Below are 22156 nucleotides of genomic sequence, written 5' to 3' on the forward strand. Positions count from 1 at the left end.
TTTCGCTTGCTTAACCTTTTCCTGGTCTCCATTTTATCCCTTTGGCTTCCACTTCTTTCCATTGCATCAAACTTTCCATCACTTCCTTTGTGTTTGCTCCCCCACTATTCACCCTTTCTCTCACTCACCGCCTGCCTCCACCCATCTTTTCACATCCTATTTCTAAATCGCCATAACTGCCTCTCTGTATTTATAATCCCTTTACATCAGCCCTCTTAAGTTTTCTTAGCATTTCACACTTGGTTTGAAAAAGCTCCAACGTACCTGCGAAAGAGAGCTCCACTGCAGCAGTTCCTGGAAGATCTCTGGGTGAGGATGCACAGTCTGAAACCAAAAAACAATAGTTAGTGTCCACAAACGAGTTTTACTAGGATGTGGAAAGGGCACAATATCTTGGAAGAAATCACAGTCTGCAAGCAGAAATGTCTGCACTGCGGAAGAGGGAACCACAGCCATGGTTCACCCAGTTTAGTATTTATTCGAGCAGCATCAGTATCCATCATCTAGGCCTCTAGTCAGCAACATGTGAGGGAAAACCTGAAATGGCCTATAACTCTTGTACAATCCACTGTGATGCCTAGAAATCTTTGTGCTTTGGTGATGTTGGTTCTGAAAATGATCTCATGTCCTAGATCAAGAATCTTCATGTTTCCTGTGGGCCCCAAAGAATTAATTCCTGAATGTATCAGGGTGGATCAGCTCCAGTATCCATGCAGACCATGATCTTGCAAGGGTAGAGACAAGCTCCACCTCTGATGAGGAACAGAGGTGGTCTCCTCCTGGCCAACGAGAGTGCCACAATTCCCAGGATAAGCCTGCCTAATTGATTGATTCCCACTTAGCTTTTGTATGATTTATTTTTATTTATGTTACTTGTAGAGCTCAAACTAAGGCCTAAGACACCAGGCACTGCCTAAATATTAGACTGTGCCAACTTGGTCCCTAAAGTCTGTTTGTCCACTGTGTCCAACTCTACCTGAACAATCCTGTTACTTGATCTATACATTTCTTCAGTTATAAAGCCACTTTGCAGAGCCCATCTACCAAAGCACAACAACAACTACAGTCGGAGGGTTGCTCTCAGTGTCCCTTACACTACCTGGCAGTGCCTACCTGTCTATGTCCCCCAAGAATTGTGGCTCATTTGCTTGCCCCATAGTATAAACATATGAGTCAGACAGTCCCAGCAAAAATAAAAATTTCTGTTCTTCTGTACCAGATTGGGCCTGTGACAGTCTGCCAATCTTTAATCAATCTGAATTAGGTTTTACCCGTACCATACTTTGCTAGTGTTAAAATATAGCCTGACAGCGTTCGCAGAATTTCTAAATCCTATTAAATTATATGATCAGTGGTTCTTAATGCAACGATCTCGGGGGAGCACTCACTAGCTATATAGTGTTCTGGGGTTACAATTGGTCATAGTAACCCATAGTAACAGGTGCGCACCTGTGAGCAAGTGTCTGCACAAGTGACCTGCGTTTTGGCTGTGTTCCCTACGGGCTGAAAACTATGTTTATACTCTGGAGAGGACACCAAGACACGCCCATCTCTCCCGACTCACTATACATTTGTGGGTCACGCACTTTGTGCCCACGTGCCTTTGAGCAAGTGTCTGCATAAGTGTCCTGCTGTTTGGCTGGTCGGCTACTCGGCTCCTGGATGGCAGGTGAGAAAAGAGACGATTATTAACAACTACCAAAGACTGTTACAGCAGGTGGGTACCCACTGGAAGGATGCAGCTTTGATTAACTGTTAGTTTTTTGAAAATGTCCAACTATAAACAAATTTGGAGGTCATCTAAAGTACATAATCTACATAGTGGTGTTATGTCTGATGACTTACGAGCTCCTGAGCTGGATAATGGGCGTTGGCACAAGCCAGCTAGCTCTATGGAGGAAATTAGTAAAAAGCCCAGCCTTGATTAGTCGGGCCCTAACTAGCTCAACTCACGATCAGACAAATGCACTTGAAAACTTTGATTTACCTCATCACAGCATTGTAGCTGAGGATTTCTCTTCGCAGTGCACTTCCCAGCCAACTACAAAATATGTGGGCTAGCGGGTTGGAATTTACCGTCATGGCAAAAAACATAAAAAAGAAAATAAATTAATGTTTTTCTAGAAAACAATGGAGCACCGCCGATGTGGATCCATTTGAGGATTACGGACAGCTTACTTCATCAGTCCCAATGGAAACGTTGAATGGGGATAACGTGACACTCACAACATGCACTCAGTATCTCTGAAGCCTCCAGATTCGCCTACCATCGATTTGGAAGGTGATGCTTCGAACAAAATCTTCTATGAGGCAAGTCTCTCCCATTCAAAATATAGATAACATTCATATGTAAGTTGGCAGGCTTTCTCAACCTTGTCTGGATGTTACACTGTTGGATTGACATTTTGTCCTGACATCTCCATTAAATGTTTTTGGACTTTTAAAGACAGTAGTACAAGTTCACTCGGGATTACTATTGGAACTGTCCCAAGATAGAGGCACCGGTTAATCAACTCTGGTTGGTTTAAGGTCAGCAATTAATACTGACCTATTGAACATAATGAGGGAAATAAGGGAGCAAGTAAAGAAACCAAGAGAATAACATGTTGGAATTTCAGCAAACAACTGAAGGCTCATTAAAGCGAATTGAAGATTCGATTAACGCTAAACAGGCGGAGGGGGCTGTTCTCCTATTACTACTTATGAAGAAAGAGCTATGAGCTCGCAAATTGTCAACAACTCAAATTAAATCTTTTATGATGCACCATTGTCTTAATCCATTTTAGAAGAATTTATAAGATTGGCAAATATAACTATTGATGTGACAGATCAAGGAAAACAAATTATTGATTTGATTCAGGGACTGTGAGGGATAGGGGGAAATTGTACCACGTCAGCCTCTGTGCAATGGCTGAACCAGGTCCAAAAGGAAATTAAAGATAGTAAAAGAGCCAGTGGATCAAAATTTAGATAATAGAGCCCAAATCTAAAAATAAAAAGGGCAACAAAAAAAAGAACTCTGTTAAAACTAGCTTTGTACGGTCTCTACATTTCCCAGCCAACGAGGTAGATAAAGCTTCTAAGATGGTTGTGAAGCAAAAGAAGACTGTTTACAGGAATCGCTCAACAATCTATTCCATCATCTTCTTTGGGGTAGAATGAAGTCCAATTTCCGATGGAATCACCGACCATTACCCAAATGGCTGGCAAGTTTTCTATCGGTTCCCAAACAGACAAAATAATGGAATCCAAGAAGTTAGAGCCCATCTTTCATAGATGTAAGAAGTATCAATTAGGACAAACTACCTTGTCTGAGCCTACAGTTATTCTTGCTACGGTACAAGGCTCTTTACTCCCTGATAAGAATGGTTCATCTGGGTCAACAAAACCATAAATCAAATGGAGAATGGCAACGCAGTTGCAAAGTTGGACCCAATTTTTTACCAAGGAAATAAGACTGTATTGAATGTTTGGGCAAAACCTATACTCTCAACTACAAGGGCGATTGCGACAAATACAGTGGAGTGTATTGTGGGGGGTTCAACGGTAACGGAAACCTGCTCAAGCTCTACCCTGATAAATCAGCAGCCGCCGAGGGAAGTGAACATTATACCCTTTGGGAGTGAAATTCAAAGTCCTGCACTAAAAATGGTGGTTTCTTTTGTACATCTACCCCCCACCCCCTTCCAATTCCGAGGTCATGGCTGTATCAATTTGAGAGAGGGAAGGAATTTAGGGCTCTTAATAGGAGTACAATTCTGTTAGCATTAAAGAATATTCCAAATGTATACATGTTCTCGTCCGATGACATTGAGTTTGTTGGCTTTCCCTATTCAAATTGTCCATATATAGCAGAGTTGGGTTTGAAAAGTAGAGTTGATGCTGACGCTTTAATGTCTTCTGAGATGGAATTGCACAACTTCGATCTGGAAAATTCCTCGCAGGTAATTGCTCATCAAGAGCAGCGCTTAACCTGTAGAGAAGAGGGTCTGGACCGCAACTTGATTTCAAACACAGCAGCTCCTATCGTTGCTGTGACAACCAAACTGAAGACTTTTGCACTAGCGAGGGACAGAGTCTTTAGAGACTCCAAATCTAGTATGTGGGAAATATTACCAGTGATAATAACTCAAGTATGTGAGAAGTTGAGGGGGAATGAAGATTTACTTTAGTAAAGAGTAATCTGAAAATATTGGGATGGAACACGCCGGGTTCCAGTTCATATAAATTGAAATTAATGAAGGATGAGATTTTTGGTAATTGTGATCTCGTCTTATTTCAAGAAACCTGACTGCTGAACCGTCTAAAGTTGGATGGCTTTGTTACGGTAGAGCAACTAGCCACTAGGTGATTCTGTGACTGTCCCGCAGGGGGGTCTTATGATCTCAGTCCACGCGTCGTTGTGTGAATATTTAGAATTATTGTCTAGTAATACAACAGGGTTGTTGGCTGCCCTATTGATATTGAAAAGCTCTCCCTCTCCCTTACATTTAAGTAGTGAATAATATTTACTGGAACCAGGCCTGTGCCAACCCAATAGTTTTTGGGAACCATTGTTGGAATTGTATTACTGCCGGGGCTATACGCCAAACTGCCAGACCCCCCAGCGCCATTAGCGCCGGATCACAGGTTTGGTGGCACGGTAAGGCCCCATTCCCCATTGGGCTCAATGGGGAATGATCAGCGCTATTACCGCTGGCGGTATTCCGCCGGCGGCAATAGCACCAAAAATCGGCAAAATCGTGGCGGATTTGCCCCCAGCTCAGAGCTGGGGGTAAATCCACCAAGCCCATGATTTGGCGGACCCTTAAATGCGGAGGTAATAGCGTTAACACCACATTTAAGGGTTACCGCCATCCTCGTGATGAGGCCCTTTGCATTGCTTGGCTGGGATCATTTTAACTGGGAACCTCAATCCAAGAAGAAGAAGAAAAAAGAAAAAAAAAAAAATCAATAGATTGTATCTGCTTAGATTCACATGCTGTGCATATAGTCCGTCATCCAGTGATAACCGCAGAGTATTGCATCTAGTCTTTCGAAAGGGGACGTCAACATGGGCGTGCCTGTAACACCAACCCTAATGTGACGTGTAGTTTACTCAAAATCCCTCACGCGTCGAGGTCCCTCCGATTGTATTTTTTCTGCCATGAGGGAGCCCAATGACTATCGTGAGTGAGTACATAAAAGAGAAAGTAGAAAGATGTCTATGTTCCTTCCACCCGAGCGGTGAGGAAGGGTGGGCGCATGTGAATCTAAGCAGATACAATCATCAGAAATGCTATTACTGAGAGTAATGCATGTTTTCTGATTCTTGTTAATCTGTTTAGAATCACATGCTGTGCATAGACTAGCGAGCAGTACCCGGAGTTGGAGGTGGGTTGTGAGAAGGAACAGTAGTGAAACGAGGTCTTAATGCTGCTTGTCCCACCTGAGAATCAGACCTAGAACAAGTGTCTAGGCAATAGTGTTTTGTAAAAGTGTGTACAGAACTCCAGGTTGCCGCTTTGCAAATTAACTCTAGGGGAACATTTCCAATGAAAGCTATGGAAGCCCCAGTGCCTCGAGTAGAATGTGCTCTATGCGTGAAGGGCAGTTCTCTCTTAGCAAGAGTGTAATAGAGTGTAATGCATTTGAGAATCCACCTTGAGATGGCCGATTTAGAGACATGATTCCCCTTCTCTACCAGCTGCCACTGAAACGATAAAAATGGTTTGTTTTCCTCAGTGGTCTAGTTCTTTCCAGGTAAAACATGACTGCCCTGCGCACATCTAATGTGTGTAGGCTTCTTTCGGCCACGTTAGTGGGATTCTGGAAGACAGTAGGCAGTTCTATTGATTGGTTTACATGGAACTTGGATATTAATTTAGGCGCAAATTGAGGGTGAGTGCGTAGAACAACCTTATCTCTGAACTGTAACGAAATAGTCTAGAACATAAAGGGCTTGTAGTTCAATAACTCTCCTTATAGAAGTGACAGCCACTAGGAAAGCTGTCTTATAGGTAAAATCTTTGAGACTTGCCCATAAATCTAGTCAGTACCACATTTAGGTCCCATCCGGGAGTCTGGTTAGAAATGGGGGGATGAATCCTTTTAACCCCTTCCATGAAAGACTTAATAACTGATATTTTCTACCACAACACATTTTATTGTGACTTAGTGTAGGCTGAGAGAGCAGCTAAGTGAACCTTCAGGGAATTAAAAACAAGGCCTGAGTCTAGTACGTGAGTCAGGTACAATACAATGTGAGTAGGAGAGCAGTCAATAGGAATGACACCCTTGGAATTGCACCAGATAAAGCACTTCCATTTACTGGATTTGCAGTATCAGGTGTTAGGTTTTCTCGCCTCCCTAAGTATGCCCATGCATCTCTGAGGGATTTGTAGGTATTTGTATTATTTATATTGCGCACCTTGCCCCAAGGCATCTGGGCGCGAAATTTAAGGAGATGGTTACATACATGAGTAAAGCAATACAAAATTTAAAGGATATAGTTACATACAAGAGTAAAGGATTTCACAAGTGGGAAAGAGCCAAAAGAGCTTTGCTTGGCGAGTAACAAGTGATCCAATGGTAGTAGGCAAATAGTTACAGCAGTACAATCAGTGAGTTACGTCGACTGAAGTTAAAGAAAAACAGGTTACATAACAATGTTTCAACAGTGATTATGTCGATACCTACATCCTACCTATCTGGGTAAGTTAGGAGGTGGAGGTTGAGATGTCAATTTTGTGGAGCCAAAGTTTGTTTTTGTTTTTGAAGGATAGGAAGGAAGGATCGCTCAAAGTGATGTGGGTAAAGTGTTCCAAAGTTTAGCCGCAAGGACAGGGAAGCTAGATCCTCCTGCTGTCTGATGCTTGTATCTGGGAACTGCGAGTGTGTTGGAATGGACAGACTTCAACGGTCTATTAGCCGTGTGTCGTGTGAAGCGATTGGATAGGTAGGCAGGAGCTAAATTGTTCTGAGCCTTGTGCGTTAGTGCCAGAGTTTTGAGAGAGATTCGGTGAGTAACAGACAACCAATGTAGGTTGCGTCTTGTATCAGAGATGTGGAGCCTCCTGGGGATTTTAAGGGCTGCCCTTATGGCATTGTTCTGTGAGACTTGAAGCTTATTGATATTTCTTTGGCTAGTTCCTAAATACAGTGCATTACAGTAATCAATTTTGGCCATAATGAGGGTTCTCGCGAGGATCATGCAATTGTCAGTGGTTAAGAATGGTCTACAGGCTGTGATCAGTTTGCATGTGTATGCAGCAGCAGAGACAACAGCATTTGTTTGTCTCGTTAGGGAGAGTGTAGAGTCCAGGTAAATGCCAAGTGTTTTCGTATCATTGGACACTTTGATGGTGTTCCCATCTATAGAGAAGGTTTTATAGGCAGAGTCAAGTTTGGAGAGTTTGGTGTGTGACCCAAGGATGATTAACTCAGTTTTTTAATCATTAAGGCAGAGCCCATGATGTGCCATCCAGGCCTGAATGACAAGGTAAACATCGTTGAGTGCTTTAGAATCAGTGATGTAATCACCAGTGATGGGGATGAGTATCTGGATGTCATCTGCATAGTTGGTATACGAGACACCCAGATAGTCAAGAATGTCGAAGAGTGGCTTTGTGAACACATTGTAAAGAGTTGGAGAGACGCAGGAGCCTTGAGGGACTCCACATGGAACAGGAGCAGGATCGGCCAAGGCAGAGGGTGATAAAACCCTCATGGTTCTGTTGGCCAAGAAGGCTTAAAAGCTGCAGATAGATCCAAGAGGAGTAATAGCGCCAGCTTGCCATTGTCTTTTAGGTCCTCTAGTTATGTTTTTAAATCAATCAAGGCTGTTTCAGTTCCATGCCTGGGGCGGAAGCCTGATTGCCTGAGACCTAAGTGGTTGTTAGATTCGAGGTATTCCTGAATTTGGAGGTAGGCGGCACGGTCAAGAATTATCAGTAGGTAGGGCACAGTAGTGATGGGCCTGTAGTTAGATGGGTTACTCGGGTCCAGAGAAAGCTTTTTGATTAGTGGGATGACCCAAGCATCCTTGAGGTTGTCAGGTACAATTCCCGATTTGAATGAAGCATTTATGAGAGTGGTAATAAAAGGCGCAAGGTCATGAGCAGCCTCCTTAATGATGGGAGCTGGACATAGGTCGCCTTGGCAGTTGGAAGGTTTAAGCTTCTTAATTATATTTTCAACCTCCCAGGTAGAGAGAGGGGAGAAACTGAATGGTTTGAATGCATGTTTGGGAGTAGTGGTGTTGTACGTCTGAGGGTAGAGTGCTGGATCTACGATATTGCTTCTTTTGGCATTGATTTTAGATTGGAGCATGCTGCCCGAATTCTATGATCTCAGGAGTTAAGTCGCTAAGTTCAGGGTTTTCGGGCATGGGTGAAGAGTCTCTCCCTTGTCCTGAGATAACATGTTGTAAAGGCAAGGCAGTTTCATTGGAGGAGCGGGACATCTCCATCAGATGAGAGAACCAGGGTTGGCGGGCCGACATGGGGGCCACCAATATCATGGTAACTGGTTCCTGGTGCATGTTGTGCACAATCCTGTTGAGTAGGGGAGTCGGGGGAAGGGGGGAGAGCGTAAACAAATTTCCTTGACCATGTTATCCAGAGACCGTTCCCCTTGGATCGGTTCTGGGGGTACCTGGAGGCGTAATCTTGGCATTGGGAGTTCTCCAGAGTTGCAAACAGGTTGATCTCTGGGAAACCCCATTGTACGCAAATGTTGGAGACTAGGTCTTTGTATAGTCGCCATTTGTACTCTACGGGCAGTGTGAAGTATCTGCGGAGCATGTCCGCTAGAAGATGGGAGATCCCCTGGAACGTGTTGAGACAACATGAACATCCTGTGTTTGAGAGCCAATTTCCAAATGTTCTGGGACAGCTTGGATAGCTCTGGAGAGTGTGTGCCCCCTTGCTTGTCTGAAAGGCTTTCAGTGCCTTGAATACGGCTAACAGCTCCAACAGATGTATGTGGTTGTGCACTACTTCTGGGGACCACACGCTGTGTGTCGTCTGCTGAAGCAAATGAGCCCCCCACCCTGTGAGAGATGCATCGGTCGTGAGAGTGGCTTCTACTGCGGGGGTGGTGAAGGTTTTCCCCTTCAAGAGGTTTTCCCTCGACCACCACTGCAGAGAGAGAATAAGGTCTGGCAAGACAACCACCAGATCTTCCCATTGTCCACTGGCCTGACACCACTGGCTGTTGAGCCACTCTTGCATAGGACGCATGTGCAGATGCACGTGAGGAACTGAGTAAATGTATGACGCCATCATTCCTAACAGTCGCATGGCTTTGCGTACCGTCACCTCTCGACTGGCTACATATTGAGGGCTCTGAAACAGCATGTTTTGAACCCTCTCGTTGGAGGTGAAGACAAGGTCATCTTCTGTCTGAATTAGAGAGCCTAGGAACTGTTTGACCCGACTGGGGTCTAGGCTGGATTTCTTCTCGTTGATGGAGAATCCCAGGCTGAATAAGAGGTCTATTGTCTTTTGGGTGTTCAACAGGCATGTTCCATAGGAATCCTTTGTTATAAGCCAGTCGTCGAGGTAAGGGTAAACCGAAGCAGATTCTCTGCGTAGGTGCGCTGCTGCCACTACCTTCGTAAACACCCTTGGCGCTGAGGCAATGCCGAAGGGGAGTACTTTGAACTGATGGTGCTTGTCCTCCATCATGAACCTTAGGTATTTTCTGTGTGCCGGCAACATTGAAATATGAAAGTATGCATCTTTGATATCCAGTGTTGCCATGTAATCCTCCTGTTTCAGCAGAGGGATTATCTTCTGCAAAGTGACCATACAAAACCTTTGAGGTTTGACAAATTTGTTCGCTGGGCGCAAGTCTAGCACAGGGCGCATGGTGAGATCCTTTTTGGATACAAGGAAGTACACTGAATAAATGCCCTTGTTTACCTGTAGTAGAGAGACAACTTCTATGGTGCCCTTTTCCTGCAGGATCTCAACCTCTTGCAGCAGGATGCGCAGGTGTTACGGCGTCAGGATTTTGGAGGTCTGAATTGTGGTGGTAGGCAAAAGTCTATACAGTACCCGTGGGCGATGGTCTTCAGCATCCACTGGTCTGTTATCCCCTCCCATGCATGAAGGAATGATGTTGGACGTCCCCCGACCGGTGAGGCATGGGAGGGGACCTGGATCTGAGGGTCATTTCTGACTTGAGGTTGGGGAGCCTCTGGGAGTGGAATTCCGGCCTCTACCCTTTCCATGGTGTTGTCCTCTAGGTGGATACGTGGCGGTGGTGTTGGATCCTTGTCCTGAAGACCAGTTGTTTCCTGAACTATACTGGCTTTGAGGGAGCGAGATTGCCCATGAAAGGAACGACAAGAACCGCCCCCTCTCTGTTGTGAAGGCCTTTGAGTAATATGGTTTAAGGTTTTGAGAGTCTGATGCTCCTTCTTAGCTGTCTCAAGCGCTTTGTCTACGGCCTTGCCAAACAAATTGGTCTCCTCAACCGGCTTGCTTATCAAGGCTGCTTGGGTTTCAGGCTTAAAATCAGAGTTCCTCAACCAGGCGTGCCATTTTAATAGTGTATCCTGGGCCAAGGTCCTTCCCGCTGTTTCAGCAGCATCCAAAGTGTTCTTCAGAATGTTGTGTTTGATTTGCTTGCCTTCCGAGTCAATCGCGAGCTGTTTAGCCCGCATTGGTTCGGGGACCTCTTGAAGGGCCTCTTGCAACAAATTCCACTGTACATCTGAGTAGCTAGCCAACAGAGTGGTTGTTGGCTATTCGGGTGGAGAATGTAGCAGCAGTCAGGACCCTTTTTCCCAGTCCATACAACTTCTTGCCTTCTTTATCAGGTGGTGCCTCCCCTGTAGACAGGGGGACACCTGCCCTCTTTCTCATAGTCGTAACTACCAGGGAATCTGGAGTGGCATTCCCTTTAATGTAAAGGGGGTTGGTAGGAGAAGGGCAAAAACACTTTTCTACCCTCGGATTAATCGCCGTGGTCTGGGCTGGAGTTAACAATGCACGTGCACCAGGCTATGCCAGGCCAAGTATACACCTCTCAGCCTACCCCAACTCACGAGAGAAACCTTAAATTACGCGCCAGACTTAATAAACTCTATGAACCTCTTAGAAGATCCCTCCCCACTATAAAACGCACAACGAAAGACCAACACATTAGAATATGCACTGTACCCCCACAATCCTCCCCATCAGTGAATACAAATATGCTTAAGACAAATACCAACTCATCCAACTCGGCCATAACCAAAATGGACCCTAAAGGACACTCCCTCAAGGGATTACTCCTTAATGCAAGATCCCTAGTGGCACACGCCATTGACCTAGCTGATTTAATCACAGAAGCCAATCTGGACTTTACTGCTATAACTGAGACCTGGCTACAAAATGCGGCAGGCCCATCGCTCACGTTGGCCATTCCTGACGGTTACACCATTTCTAGGCAGGACCAAGAAGGCTCCTGCGGAGGTGGAATCGCCATTATATCCAAAATAAACTTATCACTACGCCTAATCCCTACCACAACTATGCAATCCTGTGAAACTCTCACTGCCAAAATTCCCATAAACAACACCCAAACTCTTCAATTCACCTAATTTACAGACCACCGGGTCCACTTGGAACCTTCGAGAAGGACCTGCACAGCCTTCTGTCCAAAAATACCAAAACTACCTCCCAATTGCTGATATTAGGGGACTTTAACCTTGGCTTCAATGACCAAGCAGATGCCCATGCTTCCACTATTGCCAATACCCTTCACACCTTAGGACTTACCCAAAAAGTTAGCACCCCCACACATGCAAAGGGTAGAATACTTGACTGGATCGCTGATTCCAACTGCTCAGCCACAGTTTCTTCTATTACGCCCCTCTCCTGGACAGACCACTCCTTGGTATCCTTTAATTTACTAACTACCAAACCACCCAACCCTGACCCACAGGTAGCTCCACCATGTCCTACAAGAAACAAAAAGAATATTACAGCGGATATTATTCCCCTGATCCTTCCTACCTTAAATGCACTGCCAGACAACCTCGACCCTAGTGCATTGGTCAACGAATTCAACAACATCATGCGCACCACTATGGACAAAGTCGCCCCTCTCAAAATGCGAACAAGCAAACCCAAGGCACATTTAAACAAGTGGTTCACGCCAGAACTTAAGGCCTTGCGCCTAAACAAAAGAAAATGCGAATCCGACTGGAAACTATGTCCAACCGAAGAGAATAAAGCAAATTTAACCAATATCTCTCAGCATAATAAAAATGAAATCTGTCTAGCGAAACGTAACTCCTACAATGTTCGCATTGCCAATGCCAACTCAAGTATGAAGGAGCTCTTCTCCATCTTGAAAGAACTTGAGTCCCCCATTGCCACACCAAATACCTGCATTAAAGACCAGACCTGGTGCACAGATATCCAAACAGCCCTAGCAAATAAAATCACCACACTGCAAAACAAAATCCAACTCAAAAAAGATTCCCTAAACCTCACAAACAAGCCGCCACCTAACAACACTATCAACGACCCAACCAACAAATTATCCTTCACTAAAACTACCATCTTAGAGGTAGAGAAAATCATCCTCTCCCTCAAACCGTCGAACTGCAAAGGTGACATCTGCCCAGCACAACTAATAAAAGACGCTGCCAGAGACCTTTCACCGTTCATCTCAAAATTGATCAACACCTCCTTCGCCACAGGTAATATCCCAGCGAACCTAAAACAATCATGGGTGCTCCCACTTCTCAAGAAGCAGACTCTTGACCCCCTCATCCCCACTAATTATCGGCCCATCACTACCGTACCCTTCCTACTGAAGATACTAGACAAGGTTGCCTATACACAAATTCAAAGACACCTTGAATTAAACAATCTACTGGGAGCCAGACAATCTGGTTTCCGTCCACTCCACGGTACTGAAACTGCACTCATTGGTCTAAAGACCCAAATAGACGAACTGAGAGATCAAGGTAAGACAGCACTCCTCCTCTTACTTGATCTCTCAGCTGCTTTCGATCTGGTGGATCACAAGGTCCTCTGCAAACACTTGGACACTGCTGCACACTTCTCCACGCATGCCAACAAATGGATTGAATCCTTTCTGAGTGAGAGAACAATGAGAGTCTTCTCCCCCTCGGCAGCAGCCGACCCTCTTCCAATCACATGCGGCGTCCCTCAAGGCTCCTGCGTCTCACCAACCCTGTACAACATATTGACTGAACCCCTCTTCGATGATCTGGACCTTCTAGGTATCACCTACACTAACTATGCAGATGATACACAGATTCTCCTCCCGCTTTCTGGGGATCACAGTAAGGACAGGGAGTTGGTGAATAGGGTGTACCTCATTATTCAGGCATGGATGGCATCACATGGCCTCTGCCTGAATGATGATAAGACTGAGCTGATGATTCTGGGCACGCAGGCCAATATCAACAAACTAGGCAAGGACTATTCCACGTTTAACATAGATGGCAATAGCATCAATGTTTCGAGTGAAGTAAAAACACTAGGCTTCTATCTCGACTCCACCATGTCTTTTGCCAAACAAGTCAACTCATTAGCTTCCACGACAGCCTATACCTGCAAATTAATAAGAGCAGGTAAACCTTTCTTATCTAATAACAGTTGCATGATCCTAGCGCGAGCCTTAATACTATTACGACTCGATTATTGCAATGCCCTCTACAGTGGCGCTAACAAAACTATCACCAAAAGGCTACAAATCCTACAAAATAACGCCCTTAGAGCCGCCTTAGGCATAAACAAAAGGGAACATATCTCCTCCACTAGACAACAATACAAATGGCTCTCCACCGACAATAAAATTCACCTAAAAATGCTCTCCTTGACGCACAAAGCCCTCAATAACGCTGCCCCCATTTACCTGATGTACAAGATAAAAAGAAAAAACTCTAGCAGACCTACAAGAACTCCCAACTCCAACTGTCTGGAAATTCCAAGATTTAAACTTGCCAAAATTGGCGGCACAAGCTTCCCTGTGCTAGCCGCTAAATGGTGGAATGCCCTGCCACACAACCTTAGATCAGACCAACCTTTCCCTCACTTTAGAACAAATCTTATCAAACACTTCAATGACAACAACATGTAAGGTTTGAAATACCTTAATTTGTGTTATGTTACTTATCTGAATGTATATATGTACCATCAAAGATTTATCACTATTGTAAATATTAATTATGCAACATTCTAAATTGCTGTAACACTAATTTCTATGCAACATTGTAAGCCTCGTATATTCTGTTCACTGCGCCAGCCCGGTTACCCTTGGGTCTGGCACGCAATACAAAAAAATAAACAAACAAACAAACAAAACAATGAAGGCATCAGACGTCTCGTAATAGAGTTCAATAAGGGAATGGCCTGACTGGCAGGAGGCTTTTCCTTCAGTATGTCTTCTACAAAATGCGAATCCTGCACAGCCTCCTGTGCGGCGATTTGAAAATGTTCAGCTGCCTTCTTTAAGGAGGAGGGGAATCCATACACAGAGCCAGGGTAGGAGTAGGGGACGCCCAGGGTTGATTATCAACTGATTGGCTGTCTTCCCAACTCTCAATGGGATCAGCAGGATCATCCATAGGGTCCCCAAAGGTATCATCATCCTGCATGTAGGTATTGATGGGCACCTCGTCATCTGCAAAGTCAAAACCATTCTGTTCATGAGGATCCTCAAAGGTCCTCTGAAACTTAGACATAGGCGTAAAAGGAAGTTCCTCACAAGGCCTCTTGCGAGCAAACCTCTCTGAAAATTCAACAAACTTCTCCAGTCTGTTCATGCACCCCTCAAACTTCTCCCTGGCCATGATGATGAACCGGAGGCGGCCAGGGGAGGAAAGGGATCTTCTTGACGAATTCCCTCTTCAGAAAGTCGAGATTTTTATTCTAAAGTCTTGGATAAAGACAAAGGGCTCTCAGAGTACACTCTTCGAGGCTCCGGGCATTGTGACGTGTCTTTAGACGCGTCTTTAGGCCGTTCTTTTTGTTTCAACAGTTTTTTGTTTAACCGCCAAAGCGATCCTTGCGATACTATCGCTGATGCTTTGGGTTTCAGGGAGGTGTGGCGGTGGATTTCGGTGCCACTGGGGCCTTAAGCAGTGTCAGAGCCTTCTTCTGAAGCGTCTCGATGGATGTGTGTGATTTGGAGCTAGCGCCCTTACTTTTGGATTGCCCGGACGCATGCCGCTGTCACGGTTGCAGGGAGGGCTGCCAATCATGAGGATCAGCGGGCACCAAAGTATCAGACGTGCCCGTTGGTGCTTTCGAGCGCTCCGACTAGACCGCCAAAGCAGAACCATGGGTTGTGTGCTTAGTGTGGGAATTGGGTGCGTCCCTGTCAGTGGGATGCATCGTCCCCATAGCAGGACTCACGTCGTGCCCATCAGGGCCGGGGACGGACTCTGTGGAACGAGAACTTTCCATGGTAAGGTCAATGGTCTCCGAAGTGGAGCCTTGGTCATGGCTAATCCCTTCGTCACACTCGCCGGCTGTGGCGGCGGGGGAATTACTTTTGGCCTGAGACATACTGTAGGCCGCCCACTGCTTCAAACGGCGCTCCTTAAGAGTCTTAGACCGTAGGAGTTTATAGGCTGTAAGGCCGCCTCGTTGTGGACGAGGGGGAAGACAAGTGTTGCACTGACGGTGCTAGTCTTTGCACAAGTATTTTGCCTTACAGAAGGACAACATCTAAATGGAGTCCTGTCCGTAGCCCAGGATCGTGCTAGCGACGACAAACCCAAAGGAACAAAGAGACGGGAAAAGGAAAGGCAATCCTGAAAAGAATATGACCACCCCGACCCCACTCTCCCTACTGTAAAGGCCGCCAAGAACGCCCGGCCACGTGGTCAGCAGCTTCGACCGGATCAACAGCGGTCGAAATTCCATCGTCAGCTGTCTTAGGCGGGGGCGCAGGAATCAACCGTCGAAGGGAGTGACAATGAGAATAAACGACCAAAGGTCGAGAAATAGACCAATAACGCAATGTTTTATGACAATCTTTGCATTAGGGCGACCTGATAGCTGGGCAGAAAAAAACAATCTGAGGGACCTCAACGCGCAAGGGATTTTGGGTACACTACACGTCACGTTAGGGATAGTGTTACAGGCACGCCCATGTCTACGCCCCCTTTCAATTTTGGAAAGACAAGATGCAATACTCTGCCGTTACCACTGGATTTCGGACTATATGCACAGCATGCGATTCTAAGCAGATTAACAAGCATACGAATTTTTTTTTAACTTCTTTGAAAATTGGAATCTAGAGATAGGTTAACGGGAGTGCGAAAGGTGATACGCCTCCCACAACCACATTGTGCTACTGCTTCAATGCTGGATTACCTTGCTATCGGAAGAATTGTTTTCCCTGTGTTCATCCTTCCAGGCTTTGGGCAAAGGCTCAAGTGACCATAATGGATAATTAATGAGTTTTGAGCACAATTATACAGTGTCATCTATTTACTCAAACTTGATTGTAAATAACTGCAAGGATTGTGTTGTCAAGTTTAAGGATAATGGGAATATTCTGAATGATAGGTTGATGAGAACAATGAGGGAGATACCAAAGGAAGAACTAGTTATTTATGTAACCCCCTCTAGGCTTTGTAAATATTTTATGGGATTTGAATCAACCGATTCCCTTTAATACTGTACGGAATAAGAAATGTAAACATTCATTTGATGAAGAAACCTGGGTTAGAAAGAGATGTAAGAAAGTTTATTAGAAATTTAAATCGCAAAGTAAATATTCAACAAGAATACAGGACTGAATCTAAAGTGTTGCAATATCAGGAATTGGTCGCGAGCACATAAATACCTGCACCATCAGCAGGATGTGGAGATTATGTTGAAGATCTTGCGATCTAAAAATGCACAAAATTATAGGAATTTAATTAACAATTCGACCCAGTCTCAGTGTGAATTCCAAAGTAATGTGATCTCAGATGATGTATGGTGTTAGAGAGAATTCTCATGTATGTGTTACCTTAGAGCCCCACAGCTCTTTTGCTGGACTTTAGGACTTTTACATTTTTTACCTGGAGTGAGTGAGACCTTTTTCTCACTCTCTCGTGTGTATTGGCCTGATTTGGATTATATGTTTCCTCTGTTTTTGGAGTTTGACAAACTCCATAGGCATTACTTTTTTCATGGTGACACACAACACATTTAGTGCAGTGTACAGAGAAATCCTTTCGATTTCTCATAAGGTTTAAATACCTATTGTTTGAACTACTGTTCCCAAGAATAGTAAAGTGAAGGAACAAGTTACTTACCTGTAACTATCGTTCTCCAGCATGGGTCTGGCATGGATTCACATGCTCATGAATATTCCCCGTCGTCAGGCTGGGAATCCTCGGTAAAGAAAAAATCAGTATCAGTTTCGTTTCTGATCTGTCTTTCGTAGTAGTAACCAATCACTGATCTCTGCGTCATACTGACCACAGCCAATGACTGCCCTCTACCTAAGCCCCGCCTCTGGCAGCCATCTTCAGATTTGGTAGCACGTGAAGTAGCAGTATGATCAAGTGAAGAGCCGCAGAGGGGTAGGCGGGAGGGTTTGCATGTGAATCCATGCCAGACCCATGCTGGAGAACAACAGTTACAGGTAAGTAACTTGTTCCTTCTCCACCATGGGGTCTGGCATGGATTCACATGCTCATGAATAAGGAATACATAGCAGTACACACATGCACAACCACGGGAGGTGGCAAAGGCTCAACATTAAGCATTACATCAAACTCAACATTAAGCATTACATCAAACTCAACATTAAGCAATTCTTACCTCCTCACCAGGCTCACCTTAGGCGAACAGATTGCGCAGCACTGCTTGGCCGACCCTGGACTCCTCCCTGGAATCCCGATCGACGCAGTAGAATTTCGTGAAGGTGTGCGTCGACCTCCATGTAGCAGCCCTGCAGATGTCCAGCAAGGGCACACCAGATAGGAACGCCGTGGTAGCTGCGATCGCTCTGGTGGAATGGGCTCTCGGACGGCCAGGCAGCGGTCGGTTTGCCAACCAATGACAGTACATGATACAGCCGGAGAGCCGTCTGGAAATGGAGGCCTTTGAGGGAGCCTTCGCCTGATTGACATGGCCAAAGTTCACAAAAAGTTGTGACGTCTTCCGAAAACACTTCGTGCGGTCCACGTAAAACTTCAGCGCTCTAGCCACATCCAGCGAGTGCAAAGTCCTTTCGGCCGGCGACGAAGGCGACGGGAAGAAAACAGGCAACACCAAGGGTTCGTTGAGGTGGAAGTCCGAAGGCACCTTGGGCATGAAGGAGGGGTGCGTCCTGAGCACTACCCTCGTGTCGTGAAAAGTCAAGTACGGGGGCTTGCAGGAAAGGGCCTGGATCTCTCCCACTCTTCGTGCGGAGGTGATGGCCACAAGAAACGCTGTTTTCCACGACAAGAACTTCAACGGAGCCGAGTGCAGAGGCTCGAACGGAGGTCCCATGAGCTTGGTCAGCACCACATTGAGCTCCCACGCCGGGGCCGGAGCCTTCACCGGCGGGAACGACCTGAACAGTCCCTTCATGAATTCTTTCACCAGACGATGAGACTACAAAGACGTCCGCCCCGTGGTTCTGGTGTATTGGGAGATCGCAGCAAGATGAATCTTGATGGACGCGTGCGCCAGTCCAGCCTTGGCCAGCGTCAGAAGGTACGGCAGTACCTGGGGAGCCGTAATCCGTAGAGGGTCAATCTTCTGTGCGTGGCACCAGACAGAGAACCTCTTCCATTTGTGTCCGTAGCATTTAAGAGTTGAGGACGCCCTGGCCTTTGCAAGAACCTCTCTGCAGTCGGCCGGTATGTCGTAACCTCCAAACTCTAACGCTGCAGGAGCCAGGCCTGCAAGTTCAGCGACTTCGGGTCGTGCTGGAGGATGGCGCCTCCTTCCCTGGAGAGAAGATCCGCGTCCACTGGCAGCTTGATTGACGGGGACGCTGACAAGTCCAGAAGGTCCGGGAACCATATCTGCCTCGGCCACGCAGGTGCGACGAGGATCATCCTGCACCGTGACCTCTTGAGCTGGTTGATGAGCCGGATCAGCAATGGCAATGGAGGGAACGCGTATAGAAACAGGCCCTCCCAGGGGAACGAGAAAGCATCGCCCATGCTCCTCGGCTGGGGAAACCTGCTGGCGAACCTCCGGCACTTGGAGTTCGTCGCCGTCGCGAACAGATCGATCTGGGGTGTGCCCCACCGTTGGAAGAGGCGGTCCACTAGATCCTGTCGTAGTTCCCACTCGTGGCACGAGCGCAGCTCTCTGCTGAGCGAGTCGGCGATGGTGTTTTTTATCCCTGCCAGATGAAACAGCACCAGAAACATCCCTTGGGCGACGGCCCAAAGCTACAGATCCTGCGCCTCCTTGGACAGGGCTGGGGACCTGGTTCCGCCTTGCTTCCTGATGTAGAACATGGTGGTGGTGTTGTCGGTGAAGATCCTCACCACCTTGCCCTTGAGGGACGGAAGAAAGGACCTGAGGGCCCAAAACACTGCACGGAGCTCCAGGACGTTGATATGGAGGGACTCCGTCGGAAGCCAAAGGCCTCTCGCGTGCAGATTTTCGGTGTGCGCTCCCCACCCTTCCAGGGAGGCATCCGTGGTCACTGTCTCCTGGTGGCCGGGGGTCTGGAAGTCCATGCCCGCCGTCAGATGCGCGCGGGTGCCCCACCACCGGATCGCTCGTCGGAAACTCTCGTTGAGTGTGATCCTCTCCTCGAAGCTGCCCGTCGTCTGGATCCAGCGCGCGTCCAGGAACTCCTGCGACGGGCGCATCCGGAGCCTGCACAGGCGGATGAGATAAATGCAAGAAGACATCATTCCGAGGAGGGACTTGATGGACCTCACCCTGGCCGCGTCCGCAACCAGCATCCGCTGCACCTTGCCCAAGATGGCCCTCGTCCTTTCCTCCGACGGAGAGGCCAGAAGCGACACTGTGTCGAGCTTCGCTCCCAGAAACAGTGCGTATTGCGCGGGCACCAGGTGGGACTTGGCGTAGTTTATGGAGAATCCCAGGTCCGTGAGTAGTTGGACGGTCCTTGCCGTGTGCTCCACGGCGAGCTCCTTCGTCTTTGCTCGGATGAGCCAGTCGTCCAGGTAGGGGTAGACGTGGATCCCCTCTCGGCGCAGCTGCGCCGCCACCGGTGCGAGGCTCTTGGTGAACACCCTGGGTGCCGACCTCAATCCGAAGGGAAGGGCTCTGAACTGGTAGTGACGCCCTTGGACCACGAACCTGAGAAACTTTCGGTGTCCCTTTAGGATGGGAATATGGAAGTAGGCATCCTCCAAATCCAACGACGACAGGAAATCGCCCTCCTCCAGTTGACCCAGGACGTGTTGGAGGGTGACCACCCGTAACTTCTGTGCCTTGATGAATTTGTTCAGTCGTCGTAGGTCCAGGATGGGACGCCATCCTCCAGTCTTCTTCTTCACGAGGAAGTATCTTGAGTAAACTCCGGAGCCCCGAAGCCTCTTTGGGACGAGCTCGATGGCGCCCTTCTTGAGCATCGCCTTTACCTCCAAGAGAAGTTGAGGGACGTGATGTTCCTTCCTGGCCACAGGGGGGACGCGCGGGCACCTCTTTAGAAACTCGAGCGCGTGACCCTGAGCTAGGGCGTCCAGCACCCAACTGTCGGTGGAGATGGACTCCCACACGCTGACGAAGCTCGCCGGCCTCCCACCGGGGTGCTTCGGTGGGGCCCCGACCCCACGGCCGGTTCAGTCCTGCTTCGACGAGGCTTTGCCGTCTTGTCTTCCTTGGCGACGACGGCGGGGTCCGCCTGACTTGCCTCGTCCCCTGTAAGCTTCCTGTGACGACGAACGGGCCGCTTGACAGTAGGTGGAAAATCCGCCGCTGGAACCTTTGGAGGCACCCTGTTTGCCTCCGCTGCTCCGAAAGGGCGGCCGCCGTTGCTGGAGAACCCCAAGAGCCCGGGCCGTCTCCGTGTCCGCCTTGATGGCTTGAAGGGAATCGTCCACTGTTTTACCAAACAGGTTGTTTCCGTCGAACGGCATGTCCAAGACTCTGGTCTGCACGTCCTGACGGAAGTCAGTAGCCTTGAGCCATCCACGCCGCCTAAGGCACACGCCGTTGCCCAACTGGCGAAATCCAGTGTCAGCGATGTCCGTCGCAATCGTAATGGCGTGGTCCGACACCACCTCTCCTTCCTGCAAGATCTCTAGGGCTTCCGCCCTCTTGTCGTCTGGTAGGAAGTCCAGCAGGGGGGCCAGTTTGTACCACAACTCCCTGTCGTAGCGGGCTACGATAGCCAAGGCGTTGGCCGCCTTAATCGTCGTTGCTGCCGACGAGATGACTCTGCGTCCCATTGTGTCTAATTTCTTTCCCTCGCCGTCCAGCGGGGAGGTTGACGTAGAGGCCGCGCTCCCCCGCTTTCTTCCTGGCCGCCGCAGAGACGACCGAGTCCGGGGTCGGCTGTGCCCGAAGGCACAAGGGGGCCGCGTCCGGGACCCGGTACTTCTTCTCGTACCGATCCCTTCTAGCCGGCGTCGTGGATGGGTTCTTGAGGAGGGCGAGGCCCTCATCCCAAATATCGTCTAGTAGAGGTACAGCGAGGACCGTCTTCCTCTTGGTCTCGCGCCGTTGATAAAGGAAACCTTCCTTCTTCTTCTGTTCCGGGCAGAGCTGGAAAAGCTCGGATGCCCTGGCGATCATGGAGTGAAACGATCCAATCTCGTCGGGCGGGGAAGCCCGGGTGGGAGGTGACGACGGGAGATCCTCGTCGTAAACCTTGTCGTCTGTACTCGTCGCGGCCATGTCAGTCCCCGTATCATCCCCATGTGTCGTGGACGGGGAGGAGGGCTGAACAGGGCGCGATGGCTGAAAAGGAGGTGGAGGATGAATCCTTCTTCTCGTAGGGGGAGGGCTCCCAGAAGGGCCTGGCTCCGGGTCCCCCGTCGGGAGCGGTTCCTCCGTTGGTGGTAACGGCAGTCTCGTCCTTATCTCCAAGCATAAGGACTGTATAGCCAACAAAATGGCTGCCGAGTTGTCTTGCAGCACTGGTTGAGGGAGATCCGACGGGCGATCAGGAGCCCCGTCGGCATCCTCGACGCCCTCGTCGTCTTCCACGTCGGGGTCCCTCCCGACAGGATGCCCTTCTTCCACACCAGAGCCGTGGCCTAAGACTTCGATCAGCT

At 47.8% G+C, this 22156-nt stretch overlaps 1 protein-coding gene across 6 annotated transcripts in view; it reads right to left on the reverse strand.

The window, feature by feature from the left end:
• Positions 1-22156, reverse strand: part of RNF31 (ring finger protein 31) — a 915252-nt gene that overhangs the window by 723649 nt on the left and 169447 nt on the right. For all 6 annotated transcript variants that reach the window (XM_069633995.1, XM_069633999.1, XM_069633998.1 and 3 more), the window contains exon 5: positions 265-324. In XM_069633995.1, coding sequence (XP_069490096.1) covers positions 265-324 — 60 coding nt within the window. The remainder of the gene's footprint in view (positions 1-264; positions 325-22156) is intronic.

The sequence above is a fragment of the Ambystoma mexicanum genome, chromosome 13, assembly GCF_040938575.1.
Source record: "Ambystoma mexicanum isolate Mex_15411 chromosome 13, UKY_AmexF1_1, whole genome shotgun sequence".
NCBI lineage: Eukaryota > Metazoa > Chordata > Amphibia > Caudata > Ambystomatidae > Ambystoma > Ambystoma mexicanum.